The following is a 17324-nucleotide window of genomic DNA, read 5'->3' as shown; positions in this document are numbered from 1 at the left end:
TTAATTATCCAGGTGGGGTGCATACTTCTGTAATAGCTTATAATTTTTCTTTTTGGTGTTTCAATTAGGACAGCCTTGAGGTCTTCATGGCACAACAGTCTGTGGTGTTTATCACAGCAACAGAATGCAGGCCAGGGCAGCCCTTCTTCCTGCTGGCAGGCTCCCCTATTCACCTTTAAGTTTCTTGGATTTGTATGTGTAAGAAAATGTGAGCCATTTGCTCTGGGTTTGGCTGGTTGCACCCCTGGGTGCTGACCTGTTCTGCCTCCTTTCATGTCTGTTTTACTTGGATTCTAGAAGCTTCCCTGGATTTAGGGTTGATTGGTTTTGTGGGGTTTTGTATGTGTGTGGTGTACGTGCACCTGTGTGCATGCAGAGGCCAAAGAAGGTATTTTCTTCTGTCACTCTCCACCTCATCCTTATCCTCACCACCACCTCCACCACCTCCACCACCTCCACCTCCACCACCACCTCCACCACCACTTCCACCACCACTTCCACCTCCACCACCTCCACCACCTCCACCTCCACCACCACCACCACCTCCACCACCACTTCCACCACCACTTCCACCTCCACCTCCTCCACCACCACCATCACCATCACCACCATCATCAAGACAGGGTCTCCCCTGACTCAGAAGCTCACTGTTGTCAAGGTTGGCCAGCCAGCTCCCAGGATCCACCTGTCTCTGCCCCCTGTACTGAGGTTACAGCCATATATGGCCATGCCTGGCTTTTATATGGCTCTTGGGGATGAAGCCATCTCCCCAAGCCCTTGGGTTTGATATTTCTGAGCCAGATTGCTTTGTTAAGTGGTGTATTGTCTCATTTTTGTTTTCATTATGCAATTGCAGCAGTTTTCTAACTCATCTGCCTCAAGACGCTCCCTGAACAATCCACCCAGGCCCTGGACCTTCATGGGAATTGTCAAAAATAGTAACCGATCCCTCTGGCTACAAAGTTAAATAAAACCACTCTCCCTGACAATCTCGAAGTAGCAAATGTAATCAAGAAAAGAAACATTATGTGAGATCATCTTGACACCCACAGCTTTGGAAGGGCGCCTCATTCTCAAGCAGTCTCCCCACCAAGAGCAAAAGCAGGCCGCTTCATCTCCCTCAGCACTTTCTCTCAGGACTGATGGTAACTGAGGGTCCGGGCTGCCCAGAGTCAGCCATGTGCTCAGAGTCCCACCTGATAGCTGCGGGTGTGGTCAAGGCCAGCCTTCAGGGAAGAGCTTCTCCAGGCAGCTTTTGCCTGTGTACGCTCCAGGCTGACCTTCAGAGCATTGAAACATTCCGGTAGCAACGTGGTGTTCTCGTCAGGCCAGGTCACAGCTTTCAGGAGATCATCCTTCTTGTCGCCCAGAGCTAAATAAAGCTTCTTCAGCTCAAGCGCCAGTTTCTACAAGATGGAGAGGAAGGAAGACAGGCAGTGAGCTCTGGCCTAATGTGCAGCTGCAGAAAGACCGGACACAGGTGCGTTAGGTTGGCACTACCTCGAAGAGCACCTGCTGGGCAGATGCATCCTCCCTGAGCAGTCCAGGTCTCTGCAGCAGCTCCTCCACACTGCCCAGGCACCGGCTGAGGCTCAGAAAGAGTTCAAACAAGCTTTTATCCAAATTCATGTATGTTTCCTCTGTCATACTTTCCTAAATCAAGATTTAAAAAAAAAAAATTGTTAGGATTCCTTTTTTTTTTTTTTGTTTGCCTTCCTAAACCGCATTTTCCACATTTCTGGTAGAGTGTGTAATTTATGTTGCACTTTTTTTGTTGGTTGGTTGGTTTTTTGAGACAGGGTTTCTCTGTGTAGTTTTGGTTCCTGTCCTGGACCTTGCTCTATATTACACTTTGAAAGAGGATTTATTTTTGGATATTAATTACATGCATATGTGTGTGGGGTGTATATATATATGCATGCAAGTGTAAGTGCCCATGGAAGATGTTACAGGAGCTTGTAAGTCACTTGATAATGGCGGGTGAGAACTGAACATCAGTCCTCTGAAAGAGCAGTACTGTTAGCCACTGACCCAGCTCTCCAAGGCTTACTTTCTGAAAAACTTACGATAAACTGTTTCAACTAATGCTTGCTAGATGACCGATTAGTGCTTTATTAACCAGTGAACCAATCTACTTATCCTGTGAATTATACTGTAGAATAAATAAATAAAATAAATATTTTTTTAACACTGAGAAAGACAAGCTTAAGAATATGAGGCAAGTGCATACTGAATGGCATTAGAAGGTGGACCACTGGGCAAGGGTCTCCCTTAGCATGGCCATCCAGGTGAAGCTGCAAACCTCCTCCTCCTCCTGCTCCCCGCCTCCACAGTTTTGAGGCAGGGTTTTGCTATGCTCAAGCTGTGATCAACTCAGGCTGATCTTGAACTCACAAACCTCCTGCTTCTGCCTCCTGATAGTAGGCATGAGCTACCTCACCTGCAGCTCTTCCTCATTTTAATGTGGAGACAGTGGGTTGATTAAGTATAGTTAAGAGAAGGATACTATAAGGGAGAAGCCCGAGGGGTTGGTTAGGAAGAGTAGACAAAGCACCTTAAAGGTAGAGATGGCTGGTGGAAAAGGGGACTCAGGAGAGTCAGCTCTGGGCTGACTGAAAACTGAGGCCACTTTGATAGGTGTATTTCCAACAGGGCCCCTGGGGCTGAGCTGCCATATGTTGGTAAGTTCGGGAGCCACAGCTCCTCCATTTTAGCATAAGCTGTTGGAACCAACTTTCTGCTTCCCTTGAGTTCCTGACTAGTTACAAATATTTGTGGAGTATGCCATAGCCCCTCAGTTATCAGACCACTTAACTAGCCTGCGTCCATTCACCCTCATATGTGCCTCATTTCCTTGATGTCTTAGTTGAAGGATACCTAAACATCAGCCGGCACACCATTCAGAATAAGCTCACTCAAGGCTGGAAACCTTGCCTATGTTCCTTCCCCATCCTTCCTATCCCAGGATACTCTGCAGACATCACTAATCAATTACCACACCATTCACACACACCCCTTGTTGATCCTGGGCTCAGATTCAGAAGTCTTTGCATATTGCTTTAGGTAGCCATTGCAAAATTCACCAGAGCTGGCAAAAGGCTGACCATGGAGCTCAGTGAGGCAGCATTTACCTAGAGCATGTGAAGTCCGAGACTCAATTCCCAGCACGGCATAAACAACCAAAGTTGGCAAGCAAGAAAAACCCCATTTCTAACCCATTCCATTATGACTCTTCTATTTGTTCATTGAAGGAAATTATGACCAATGTGCAATGATGACATCCTATCTTTCTTCTTCAAAAATGTTATTTCGATGAGAAAAAGTCACACTATGCAATTTCTACCTGTGTCTGAAGGCTGCTTGCTTCCTGACGTAGATCTTCAAGCTGCGTGGTGTAAGTCTGCAGCTCCTCTGATGTAGGGCATCTAAAGTTATACACACTCACACTGGGGAGAGTACTCGTGTTTGTGGCCACCTATTTGAAAGAGAGAAACCTAATTAGTTACCTCTTGAGCTGCTTGCTGAAGCTAATGTAAACGGGGTAAGAACACCTCAGCATTATCGTCTTTTAAGGTACCCTCTCATAAGCTTTTGTATCCACTTAGATAATGAGAGAGAAAACACAATTAGAGGAATTAATAAAGTCAATAATTTATAGGTATTTGTGTATGTGTATGTATTTAATATTTGTGGCAGTTACAGGGATTGAACCCAGAGTCTTCTATATGTTAGGCAAGTGTTCAACCACTGAGCTACATTCTCACTTTAATCTTCCAATTTAATAGGAGACAGAGTCAAACCACAAACTTAGCCAGTTTCTTTGTTTGTTTGTTTTTTCCCTGTTCCCCCCCCCCCAAGACAGGGCTTCTCTGTGTAGTCTTGGCTGTCTTGAACTCACTCTGTAGACCAGGCTGGCCTTGAACTCAGAGATCTACCTCCAGAGTACTGGAACTAAAGGTGTGAGCCACGACTGCCTGGCTACATAGTAAACAGACTAGTTAAAAACTGGCTATGTACTAGTTGGCTCCTTGTATAGCTAACTCTTAGAATGAGATACAAATCACAATTAGAAAAAAGCTGTGGTGCACACCTTTATCCAGTATTCTGAAGGCAGAGGCAGGCGGATCTCTGAGTTCAAGGCCAGCCTAGACTACAGAGTAAGTTTCAGGACAGCCAGGGCTATACCGAGAAACCCTGTCTCAAACCCCCCAAGACCCCCTAGTCTATCACAATTAGGGATGGACACACATGTGATTTATTATTGAAAAGGCAAGTGAGCATTGGAAATGAACCATATTCAGAAGGAAGAATGAGTCTTGAGTAAATTTCTCAAACTGAAAAAATATTTTAATAACACCAATGGACATGCCCAAGTGGACGGGGAAAAGCCCATGAGGCCTCATGCCCCATTGGATGGCTCTATACCTATAAGTACACGGGCATCACAAATCAGAATCCATGGGCTATAAAAGAAGGCGGGGCATAAAGTTGGGAGGAAATAGGGGTATATATCGGAGAAGTTGGGGGAAGAGGAAGGTAAATATGATCACAATATATTGCATGCACGTATAAAAGTCTCAAAAACTCACTGACAAACCTGGAAACCAGGTTGTGGTGGTAGAGGACTCTCCAGGGGAAAGAGCCAATAGGCACTATAAAAGATACTTCTGTGCATCGGTTTTAAGTGTGATTAATAAGGAGAGTCCAAGGAGGCTAATCCAACTCTGACTGGCCAAATAAGGTTCCGAGCAAGAACTAAATTCCCACTAGACAGGGGATTAAGAAATCATTGAGGACCTTCTCCCAGGCCATCTAAAAGCAGGGCATAGCTGACTGAGAAAACTGCTGGCTGAAAGCAGCAAAGCCAGACCACTGGCTTGTTCCCTGTTCAGACCACTGGCTTGTTCCCTGTTCAGAGAGAACTCAACGTAAACAAACCCTGCCATTGGCACGGGCTGGTATGCGGTCGGTTCTACAGACCCTTCTGATGAATGAACGGCATGCACACCATTCTACAGGCGTTTTATAAAACTTAGTACATGTTATTCATTCAACAGACAGTAACTAAGACTCCAGACTGCCATAGGCGCTATGCTAGGCACTCAAATGCGAACTAAGCAGACATGGATTTTCTTCTCTGACCTTCTAATGGGGAACACAGACCATTACAGTTTAAATCTCGAGTGTCCTTGGTGGGCTGCTGGCATTGCTGTGGGAGGTAACCTTTGAAATGTGAGGTCTTTCTGGTAGATGTGGGCCACTGGGGATGGGCTTTGAGGGTAACAGCATGCCACCCCTTTGGCTCCCCCCTCTCTTCCTGATTGATCAAGATGTGAACAGGCCATGTCATAGACGCCTGCCACTGTAGAGGGAGGTGCCCCAGCTGCGAGTCAAAGTCATCTGTCCTTCCTTAAGATGCTCCACCCCAGCAACACGCAAACTAATGCACAGGCAGATAAGCAAATGAGAAGCATAGCGAGCCCTATGACCAGGAAGCAGGCGCTAGAAGAGCAGAAAGGGAGGGATGGGCCAGGGGAAGAAGCCACAGGGTTCCTTTGCTTTCTGAGAACAAACCGATACATCATGCAGAGCACACAAAGTTTCTAGAGGCCCTTGCTGGGTTCCCGAGACAGAAAAGCACACAGACCTGAGGCTCCACGAGCTGAGGCCCCGGGGGGTTTGGTCTTGAAGTGAGTTCATGGTAGAGATACTGCCATTTATCACCACTTTGGCCCTGGAGTGGCCAGGCTGAGTCTGGGGCTGCATTTCCAGGCAGAGGAACCTTGCTGCTTTTGAGGAGGGGAGAAGAACAAGGGTGAAAAGAATTGACCCCCCCAAAAAAACCAATCTCATAGTACATGTATACAATGTTTCATGCAGGATTTTAAAATAAACAATTCTCCCAATAATAAATATGCAAAAGCCGCTGGGAGGCCTGGAGAGTTGGCTCAGTGGTTAAGAGCACGTGCTGTTCTTGCAGAGGACCCAGGTTCAGTTCCCAACGCCCATGTAGTAGCGGACAAGCATCCCGAAGTTCAGTTTCTGGGGACCTGATGCCCTTGGTTGACCTCTATGGGCGCCAGGCACACGTGTATACACAAAGGCAAAACACTCAAGCACATAAAAGAAACAAACCTAATTTTTTTTTTTAAACAGGACTAGGGCTGTCACCCAGCTGGTAGAGTGGTTCTAGTATGCATGATGCCCCGGGTTTGACTGCCCAGCATCACACAAGCCAGGCGTGGTAATACATTCCTGCAATCTTAGTATTCAGGAGCGGGGACAGGAGGGTCAGGAGGCCACAGAGCAAGTTTGAGAAAAGAAACGCAAACACACATCTAACACATGTCCATCATGCCCTTGTCTTAGGCTGGAGGGATGGCTCGGTGGTTAGGAGCACTGGCTGCTGCTCTTCCAGAGGACCCAGGGTCAGTCCTCAGCACCCAGGGTCAACATCCACACACATTAGAATAATAAGAGAAATTTAAAAACGCTGTACCTCGAAGCTGGTTGCCGATTTGCGTCTTCATCCTGTTGGCAACACGGCAGCCATGTTTTCTGAGCATTAAATTCTGTGAACTTGATCAGATCTTTCTGTTCCAATGGTTTTAACTCGAGAACCTGTAAGAGAGAACACTTCAAATGGCTTCACCAGTCCGGCTGTCAGGCGCTCTCAGGCGGCTTCTGCTGAAATCACGTAAATTACGTAGTTTGCGGCACTCAATCAATTCCCACTTCTCTTTCTGGTTATCATCTACTTCCCCAAAACTCAGTTAAAAGCCGTGGCTGCGGCTCACTCGGGGAGCTTTTGCCTCACCCGTGCTGGGTCCTGGGTTCCATCCCCCCGCACCGCAAACAAGCAAACAAACAACCAACCCAAAGATACGACGCACAAACAAAACCACAAAATGATCACACAACAGCCAAGCGTTGTTTAAAGTATATTGGACGCACATGGGAAAATTACCAATGACCATGCTTTGAAACAATAATCAAGGCAGGGCTGTAAATACAGTTAAGTTTGCTCTGGAGGTGGTCACTTAGTCTAAGATGAAACCTAATGAGGGATCAAGGTTTTGTCCCCAGTGGAAACAGACCCAAGGAATGCAGCCACAAAGCTCAAAACTGGGGCTTGCTGCGCAGGCCTCAGCACCCATGCTTAATGCAGCCCTCCAGTGGCAGCTCGGGCTTTAGTCCAAAGAGAAACACCATCTAGCTGGTCCTTATAAGCTGAGAGGGTGGGAATTACCTGTGCCTGGGGAACGTCCTTCTGTCGGCTGAACTGTGGCCTCTCAGTTACGAGGGATTCAAGCTCGGGAAGGCTGACCGGCTGGTGGAGGGCGTGGGGCTCTGACAATTTCTTGAGAGTGGTGGGATGCTGGAAAAGCAACACACAAAGCAACACATGTGTGCTCCATGATGGCAGGAGAATTTAAAAAGACGCAACAATCTGAGCTACCAATATAGCAACAGAAAACGGAGTAAATGGCACTCCGGTTATTTATTATAATTTCTGGAACAATGACATTTAGTGAGATGATCATCTTATGTACTCAGTCTAGTTTGCCTAATAAATTCAGAAAAGTCAAGAAATTTATTATCTATTTTTAAGGAACAAAGTAAAACAAACAAACAAAAAACCCCAAGAACCAAAGGGGTAGTATTATGTTTACAAATTAAAGTATAAAGTATAATATATGTTATATATTATAATATATATAATATATTATACTTATGTAATATATAATTATATATTATATAAGTATAATATATATTATATATACTTATATTATACACACACACACACACACACACACACACACACACACACACACACACATTGTTGTTTTTTTTTCTCCGAGGCTGTGTTTCTTTGTGCAGCCCTAGCTGTCCTGGAACTCACTTTGTAGATCAAGTTTGCCTGGAACTTATAGTGATCCACCTGCCTCTGCCTCCAGAGTACTGGGATTAAAGGTTTGTGCCACCATCATCCAGTTACTTTACTTTTTTTTTTTTTTTTTTTCAAGACAGGGTTTCTTTGTGTAGCTTTGCACCTTTCCTGGAACTCACTGTGTAGACCAGGCTGGCCTCAAACTCACAGAGATCTGCCTGCCTCTGCCTCCCGAGTGCTGGGATTAAAGACGGGTGCCACCACTGCCTGGCAACTTTTTTTTTTTATAGAGGAAAAAACCTCAGGATGACAGAGACCATATAACCCGTGTACCCACAGCCACCCTCATTCCTATGAATCTGGGTCCCCAAGTGGAACCACTCAGAAGCTTTCACACAAATCTTCTATAGTGAGATCCACTTCTAACATGCACATTTCACTTAAAAACACAGAATGCTTTAGATGTCATGAGGACACTTTCACTATACGATAGTCTGATCAGTAGAAATACATATTTCTAAATGAGTAACAAAAGTACCCTAGAAATGGATTTTGTCTTTATGAATTATATTATATTATATCATATCATATTATATTATATTACATTTATTTATTTATTTATTTATTTATTTATTTATTTATTTATTTATTTATTTATTTTGAGACAGGGTCTCATTATGTAGCCTTGGTTGGCCTGGAACTTGCTATGTAGACCAGGCTGGCCTTGAACTCTAGAGATAGATCCACTTGCCTCCTGAGTGCTGGAATTAAAGGTGTGCACTATCAATTTATTTGATATTTTTGGATACAGGGTGATCTCAAACTTGATTACCAAGGGATGACCTTGAATTTTTGATACACCTGCCTCCACTTTCCCAGTGCTAGGATTACCTGCTGTGGTAAGGACTGAACCTAGGTCTTCGTGCACGCAAGCACTCTACCAACTGAGCTATAGTCACAGTCCTGATATAAAATGTTAATCGTATCTACCTATATTTATATATTTTCTACAAAGGCTTCATCTTCTAGTCAGGGTCACAAAATTCCTTCTTTTTATTTTATAAAAAATTTAAATTTATTTATTCTTCTCTCTCTCTCTCTCTCTCTCTCTCTCTCTCTCTCTCTCTCTCTCTCTCTCTCTCTCTGTGTATGTGTGTGTGTATGTGTGTGCCTGCATGCACTCTCGTGCTATGGTGAACATGTGGAAGTCAGTTTACAGCTTGTGGGAGTTGGTCCTCTCCTTCTACCATGGGTTCAGGGGGTTGAACTCAGGTCATTAAGCTTACAGGACAACTTCTTTTACCCCTAAGGCATATTGCCGCCTCCCCAAATTTCTTTAAAATACACCCTTCCCTATGAAAAATTTTCTATATCAGAGCTCATAATCAATAGAATCTTCAGCCTCATTGAATCTGTTCAGGCTAACCTGCAGCCCCAATAGCCACCCAGGCCTAGAATCCTGCAGTGAAATCAAAGCGCAATCCCAGAAGTCCGTGCATCCTCTCCTTTTGCCTTAATGTCCTATGACTCTTTTTTTTTTTTTTTTTTTTTTTTTCCAAGACAGGGTTTCTCTGTGTAGCTTTGCGCCTTTCCTGGAACTCGCTTGGTAGCCCAGGCTGGCCTCGAACTCACAGAGATCCACCTGGCTCTGCCTCTCGAGTGCTGGGATTAAAGGCGTGTGCCGCCACTGCCCGTCCCGTCCTATGACTCTTTAATGAGGACAGTGTCTCGGCATTTGCTCTGTCACCTTCGCCCAGGGTGCTGCTGGCAGGCTCTGCAATGTCCACACCGCCCCACGCTTACCTGGTCCTCGCTATACTTCTCCTGAAGCATCATCTGGACCTTTTCCAAGTTGCACTTCACAGTCTTGAGTTTCCAGGACAGGGCTTCAGCCTCTTGCTGGGTGGCTCCACAGTCTCCCAGGCCCTGGTCTCTGCAAGTGTCTAACAGAGAAGCGACCTTGTGCTCAATCTCTGTCAGCATAGCCTAGGAGAGAACATCCCTGCATTATCCACAGTGGACTGTAGGAGGCGGGGTAGGGATTGAGCCAGGTCCGTGTGCATACACAGCATGCTGCCTCCTGCTGAGCTACAATGCTGAGCCATGGTGTCAGTTTACAACAAGTATCATTCTCCAACATAAGTGAGATTTACTTTCTTTACCTCAGAATATAAAAGAAGACCCAGACACAGGATGGAAGGGATCTTGGAAAAACACAAATTTTGACATCATTCTGTGATGAAAAGCAGGGGTGCATCTAAATCAACCCTGAGCACAGATGTTACAGGAAGTAACCCTGTAATCGCCCCAGAAACACTAGATTATGATGCCCAGTGATTCCTGCTGGCTAACAATACAGATGCTAAATAGTCTATCTGGGTCTGAATGTCAGTCTGGCCACACAGTAGCCATGTTCACTCAGGAACCGTGCGTGAGTGCCCTCGGCTAATCCGTAAAATGGAGAAAATGACAGAATTCATCTTCTAGATTTATTGTAAGGAATCAGCCAATTCACTCTGTGGATTTTTGCCTTAATCCATGTGCTTTGGGTTTAATGACTTAAAATCATGTAGAGTATTCAAGTATTAAAGCACAAGATTAAGCAGAAAACTCTGAATATTTTCCCCCTGCCTTTCTAATCTTTTCTGTTATAGCCCAAGTGTCAAACAAGGAACAAAGAATTCCACACACTTATTTGACGGTTCTTCCCCATGTTCATTTCTTCCTCTTTCTCAAGCCAATCAAGCCTTCAAAAGATCAGAACACAGGAATAATTTGGAACATAAAATACTTAGGGACTGATAGAACTAACCGATCTATGTTGTAGAACATTAGTTGAAGATGTGTTATATTTGTTTATGCTGTGGAACATCTGTCTAATGATGCAAAGATGTGTCGTATTCTTGTATGTTATATTTGCTGAACTCTGTGAAGCTGTGTTACTTTGCCTGCCTGAAACACCTGATTGGCCTAATAATGACCTGAATGGCCAATAGCAAGGCAGGAGAAAGGATAGGCGGGGCTGGCAGGCAGAGAGAATTAACAGGAGGAGAAATCTGGGAAGAAAGATTGAGGAGGAAAAGAAGGAGAGGAGGACATCAGGGGCCAGCCAATCAGCTCCACAGCAAGCCATGGAGTAAGAAGTAAAGAAAGGTATAGAGAATAGAGAAAGATAAAAGCCCAGAGGCAGGGCTGGAGAGATAGCTCAGAGGTTAAGAGCACCGACTGTTCTTCCAGAGGTCCTGAGTTCAATTCCCAGCAACCACATGGTGGCTCACAACCATCTGTAAATAAATAAATGCCCAGAGGCAAAAGGTAGATGGGAAAATTTAAGCTAAGAAAAGTTGGCTAGAAATAGGTCAGGCTAAGGCCAGGCATTCATAAGTAAGAATAAGACCCCAAGTGTGATTCTTTGGAAGCTGGGTGGTGCCCACCCCCCAAAGAGTAAAGAGTAAAAAAACAACTACAGATCTACACAAGAGTCTAAAATTAAATTGGCCGCAGAAAGTGCATTTCCCAGTAAGTCAGGCTCTTTGCATGCCTCCTCAACAGATTCCTACACTTTTTCAAAGCTTAGGAGTCCATGCAACCATGCCAACTGGCTGGGCACAGGGTCAGCAGCCTTGTGCACACCTCACATTCCAGCACCAAGGCCACTGGCACAAAACTAAACCTGAGACTAAGACCTGAGACTAAGTTCAGTTAAAGAAACACTCTACCTCCAAACAGATTTTCCAGTAATATATCTTACAACCCCTTTATCCCAAAAAACTACTTATTGAATCTCTCTGGGTTCTTCAGAGCTTCAATAGTATGCACTCCAAGCTTTTGGGGTGGCTGTTCACAAAGGCAATCACAACTGTATGCTGGCTTGCTTACCCATGTAGTGGTTTTATGCAAATATTTTATATATTTACAACTGAAGCTTCCCAGCTACCATTTCAATAACCGCAAACTGACATTTCACGACTCGCTTAGCTTCCTGGTTGCTTAAGCCCTTTCCAGATCTTCAGTTTACCAATTAATGATGTTGTCACTTTGCTATCACCTTAAAGATTTCTTTTAAGTTTCATTATTATTATTATTATTTTTATGTGTATGGGTATTTTGCCTGCAAGTCTATCTGTGTACTAAGTGTATTCAGAGATCGGCAGAGGGAATCAGATTCCTGGGACTGGAGTTATAGACGGTTGTGAGCTGCCATGTGGGTGCTGGGAATCGAACCCAGGTTCCCTGGAAGAGTAGCCAGTGTTAGTGCTCTTAATTGCTGAGCCACCTCTCCAGCCCCCTATTCTCGGAGGAACAATATTTTTCTCTCTTTCTTTTCTGTTTTTGATATAGGGTCTCACTAGGTAGTCTCGGCTGGCCTGGAAGTCACTTTGTAGACAAGCTTGGCCTTGAACTCAGAGATCCACCTGTCTTTGATCCACATTTTTTTTCTTTAAAAATTTTTCCATTTTATCATTTCCTCCCTCCCCTCCCTTTTCTCCCTCTCTCCCTCTCTTTCCCTTCCTTCCTTCCTTCCTTTTTAAATTTTTTTTTTCTGAGTAAGCACTTAGGAGGCAGAGACAGGCAGATCTCTGTGAGTCCCAGGTTAGCCTGGGCTACATGGCAAGACCCTGGCTTTTCATTTGTTTTGCTTTGTTTTAAAGGCATTATTAAATCAAAGGAGAAGAACATTTTATATTCTCCCAAGTAACCTTCCAAACTGTTGATTCAATCAGACAAAACTACCAGATATGAGAGGATCAATTTTCTAATCTTGTCAGCATCTTATAACTTTTATGAATGTAAAAATAAGAATAACAAAATTGCTATTTTAATTCACATATTTTGTGTGTTTGTTTTGGGACAGGGTCTCATGTAGCTCAGGCTGGCCACAAATTCACTATGTAGCCAAGGATGACCCTGAACTCCTGATCTTCCTGCCTCTGTTCCTGATTGCTGAGGTCACAGGTACATGCCACACGTGGGTCATATCTTGATGCGTGCAGAGCAAGCCCTCTACCTACTGACTGAACAGGTTCAAAGCCCACCATTGCCAAAACCAAATTTTTATATAACCAGTGATCTTTAAATGCAGTTCAAATGAAGCATATTTTCAGCCAGTTAGAACCTGAAAACCACATCCTCCACCTGTGAGCTCTGCCCCGGGGCAGACTAGTCTATAAAATGCCTTTGCTGTCCTCTGATCTAGTCTCTCCATCATGCTGGGACATCATGTAGATGCCTAAGCCCCCTGAGAATCCACGCTCCCCACCTCCACCTTTAACCTCTATGAAGAACTTCCTGGCTCCTTAGACTCATGGTCCTGCCAAGTCTGCCCACAGCAGGCTTGTTGGGTGCTACTGCCACCTGGTGGGCACATCTTGTCTTTGTAGAGTCCCTCACTCTTTAAAATGGATGCAAAACAGCATGCTGGTGGTGACCAAGCCATGAGCATGAGGTCTACCTGGTTGGTAGCAAATCGGTATCGGATAGCCTTAGGGAGCTTGAGGACGCCTGGGGTACAACTTTGGGGTGCTCCGGTCTGTTGCTGGGTTTTAACTTCAACACTGGGGAGGCCAACCAGAAAGCCAGTGTCCGAGCAGACGGACGGACGGACTGTTAGACCCATCGGGACAACCCCTAGTCCTGTCTCCTCCCCTTGCAGATAGTTCCAGGTTGATGAAAGGGAGGCGGCCCACCTCCAGTGGAGTTGGCTACCCCAACCACAGGACAGGTTCCTGCAGAAAGAGCTTCTGGCGGCAGGGCCAGTGCCTTGAGAGACACTGAGACAGGACACGTCTTCATCCCTGGTAGGAAGTTAAGGCTGGTCTGCTGGACACAGCCTGGGGAGAGGCCACCACGAAGAGCCAGCAAGCCTCTGCTGTTGTGACAGCAGCTAGGCTGCGGAGGTGTCGTCACCCTAGGTCCTCCCTGGAGAGACACAGAGATCGCAGGCTTTGGGCTGAGCTGGCAAGCTATCCTTGGAGTGACTTCAGACAAGGAAGCTGACCTTCTCACTCGTCCCAGACTCAGAGAACTCCTGCTATACACGGCCACAAAGCTCTTCTACTTGGTCTGTGGACTCTGGCACATGATGACGTTTAGTTTCATTCTGATGAGTTAATTATTTATTCACAATCTTGCGATTACAGATTCAAAGCAACAGCAGATCTTGGGCACAGTTTAGTGTCAGACCCTGTGAGCTCACCTCCTTCCACCCGGACAAGATTTCCGTGCGCTAACCTACTCTACTGGAGGAGAAAAAGAAGGCTGAAAAGAGAATTGCTCCACGCTCACAGTTAACACGTTGGGGCTGGTTTTGGATTCTGGACTCTGGTCTGTTTGTTATTCACTTCTGTCCCCTCCAAGGGACAGACTGCACAAAGAATTTCAAAGACTCGACATCGAAAACGATGAGCCGAGGCTAAAATAAATGGGAGGTTTGGAGGCACGGGAGAAGCACACTGCCGCTTTAAGAGCAATTTGCCCCATCTTGGCAGGAGATGGGTGACTAGGCAAACCCTGAGCTCCTGCCTGGCCGTCTTACCTGGCACCCAGCCAGCTCCTGTTCCACCACCTGCTGCATGTCTGTGTCTAGTGTTTCCGGCTCAAACGCCACGTTGGCTTGTTGCAGCCACAGCTCCAGCTCGGCCACCTGGGTCTTGCAGACATGGAGGACTTCTGCAGGCTGAGGCCTACTTCTCTCCACTGTGGCCTCCAAGGCTCCTTGCTCGTGAGGAAAGTCCAGAGGTGTAGCCTCAGTGGGAGGTGTGGCACCCTAAAATGAAGCCAAAGATAATCCAGCAGTGAGAAGCGCGGAATCCAGGGCTTTTTACACTGGAGCTTGGAAAGAATAGGAGCCCGCAATGCCCCTTCCCTCCAGTTAAAAGACAAGAAGGACAGAAGGAGGAAGAAAGAAAAGAAAAAATGCACCTCCACACTCATAGCAACAACCACGTGACCTGGTGGCCCAGGTTTCCAAGCAGCCAATCTGCATGTACACAGGTACAGTATTCCCGGGCACAGAGGCGGGGAGTAGCAATCCCCGAGAGACAGGTGAGAGTGAGTGTGTGTGTGTGTGTGTGTGTGTGTGTGTGTGTGTGTGTGTGTGTGTGTGCCCCAAACACTGCAGGAAACTGGCCAGGGCTTGAAGTTGTATGACACATGATGATTAAGCAAGGCTTACACTGCTGTGCACCCCATGGAATTGGGAAAAAAACAGAAACAACCCAACAACAAAGCATGCTGGCAAGGCTGATAATAACCTGGAATCTGCCACACAATTGTAACAGCTTCCCAAACAGCAAGATTGCATGTTAGTTTTTCTTTATTCATCTAAACTTCCCTCTCTTCAAAACAGCTCGAGTCAAGACACGGACTTTGTGGAGTAACACACAGCATTTTCTCCCCTCCCCCAGTGAAAAATCCCTAAATTGGCTTTTGCTTTTCTAGACTCTCTTATTGAGTTAAGAACTGGCTGTGTTATATGTGAAGTTTGAATGAAGTGTGATGTATACTCTGTATATTGAAACAACTGGATTTCTTACCAATACAAAAGCACATTTTTTTTTTTCTCCCAGATGGATTTGTTAGTTTCAATGTGGAGGTAAAGATGATTTTAACATGGTAGATTTGCCTGACGCTGTAGGACCTACCCTCTCCCAGAATCCTCAAAGAGGACATTGACCCTTCTAGAGAAATCCCTTCAGAAATAAGGATTTATATTCTGACTTGTAAAAATACTGCTCTCCATACATTCTGTGTTAATTAGAATTCAAATGAATTGCAACATTTTCCACTTAAGACCGTGTGCAACCTTGTGAGCGTCTGTCTACTAAAGCACGATTTGGGACAAACGCCAGACTTCCAACAGGAGCTGCTCACAAGCATAACTAACATCCTACCTCAAAAACGTAACCTCAGAGGGGTAATATTTTTCCCGACTTCCTACTAACTTCACAAGGAGTTGTTCTTCTCCAGTAAAATGTTATTTCTTAAGCTAGGGGTGTCCTCGGCAGGGGTCGCTGGGGGGTGGGTGGGTGGGGGGAGGATATTTGCCTGGCATTTGAGCTTGAACCCCAGCCCCCGAAACCACAGCACAACAAATAAAACAAACACGTTTTCTCCCGCCTTCATCTACCTATGTGCACAGCTTTCTTCAAGGGCTACCTTCTGAAGAGGCCTTCTCTCCCAGTATGTTCCCTGAGCTTCCTACACCAGGCCCGTCCTGGCTCCGGGCTCCGGGGGTCTTCGTTAGGGTAAAGAGCTGTTGGAATTACTGTCAGGCGTCAATTTCGAGCCTGATTAGTTATATAACTGGTTAATTACATAAAAGAAACTGATTCGTTATTTCCTAGTTTGGAGTTAGGACTATACCTTAGAGGCAAAGATTGTGAGATCTTCTTTTTCTGCTGGCATCATCTGTTACTATCAACTGATGAATCTGTAATAACTAAGTTATCAGCCATCTTCTTAATTTACTTAAAATTTTCATTTGACCACTTCTGGCAGGCCACAATTCTAAGTGGCAGTATTAAGCTCTCCTGCTTTCTTACTATTTTCACTTAATGAGGAAGTGAGCAACCTGGATGACTAATCTGCCCTTTATTTAAACCTGAAACGAATCCAGAGAGGGTGGGGGTGGGGATAGAAGGAAAAAACCAATTACATGCAACCCCAGAAGAGTTGAAAGTGGCCTCAGGATTCTCATGGAGTAGTGCTCCCCCATACCCGTGTGTGTGTGTGTGTGTGTGTGTGTGTGTGTGTGTGTGTGTGTGTGTGTGTGTGTAAATTCTGAACCCTGAGCCTAGGGATGGTAATCAGTTCACAGCCTCCCATCCCACCACAGTGCTTCTGAGAAGTGCAGGCCTGGACACGGGCCACCAGTACCAGGTCGTGGGGCTCTGGCTCTGTGATCTTCAAATCATTAGTGTTCCGTTGGAACCCCTAGCTCACCTCTGCATATAATCTGGAAAGCCCCATTCCTCTCTCTCTCCAAACCCCGCCCTCTCAGAGAGATCTCCAAGAAAGAAAAGGCGCCAAAAAGCCCAGTTCTGAATTCTTGGCGGCTCCTCCCCTGAAGCTGCCAGCGGCCCAAGTTCCCACCTAAAGTGCTCGGCTGTTGACCACACTTGGGCACAAACCCAGTTCGTGGAGGATGCATCATCACCCCCTCACCTACAACCTATATAATCTCCCTGCTTTCATTTGTGGGCGTGGCTTTTCCAGCCTCGATCTCCGGGACTGGAGAATTCACCCGGGAGTGGCTTTGCTCAAATAAACCTGTTGTTACATTTTTTCCAATTCTGGTTTATTTCGTTGGCGGAGAAACCTATTATGGGCAGCAGAAAACCTATTAGGGAGTCCTCAGTAACTTTTTGAAACAGTAACCCTGCTTTATCAGTTAGCCCTAAACCCTAATGGCAGAAATCATTTCAGTGAATGT

The 17324-nt window shown here is 45.5% G+C and overlaps 1 protein-coding gene across 12 annotated transcripts in view; it reads right to left on the bottom strand.

Moving 5' to 3' along the window:
• The window catches only part of Syne2 (spectrin repeat containing nuclear envelope protein 2), a 320688-nt gene that overhangs the window by 86324 nt on the left and 217040 nt on the right, over nucleotides 1-17324 (bottom strand). For 9 of the 12 annotated variants that reach the window (XM_076550884.1, XM_015992010.3, XM_015992007.3 and 6 more), the window contains 8 exons: nucleotides 14427-14657; nucleotides 9695-9877; nucleotides 7250-7378; nucleotides 6500-6621; nucleotides 5648-5789; nucleotides 3344-3475; nucleotides 1501-1653; nucleotides 1197-1406 (listed from right to left, as the gene is read on the bottom strand). In XM_076550884.1, the coding sequence (XP_076406999.1) occupies nucleotides 1197-1406; nucleotides 1501-1653; nucleotides 3344-3475; nucleotides 5648-5789; nucleotides 6500-6621; nucleotides 7250-7378; nucleotides 9695-9877; nucleotides 14427-14657 (1302 nt within the window). The remainder of the gene's footprint in view (nucleotides 1-1196; nucleotides 1407-1500; nucleotides 1654-3343; nucleotides 3476-5647; nucleotides 5790-6499; nucleotides 6622-7249; nucleotides 7379-9694; nucleotides 9878-14426; nucleotides 14658-17324) is intronic. The other 3 variants (XM_076550887.1, XM_006973156.4, XM_076550888.1) reach the window with 1 other exon arrangement.

The sequence above is a fragment of the Peromyscus maniculatus genome, chromosome 14 (genome assembly GCF_049852395.1).
Source record: "Peromyscus maniculatus bairdii isolate BWxNUB_F1_BW_parent chromosome 14, HU_Pman_BW_mat_3.1, whole genome shotgun sequence".
NCBI classification, from domain to species: domain Eukaryota; kingdom Metazoa; phylum Chordata; class Mammalia; order Rodentia; family Cricetidae; genus Peromyscus; species Peromyscus maniculatus.
This window is presented reverse-complemented; position numbering and strand designations above follow the sequence as displayed.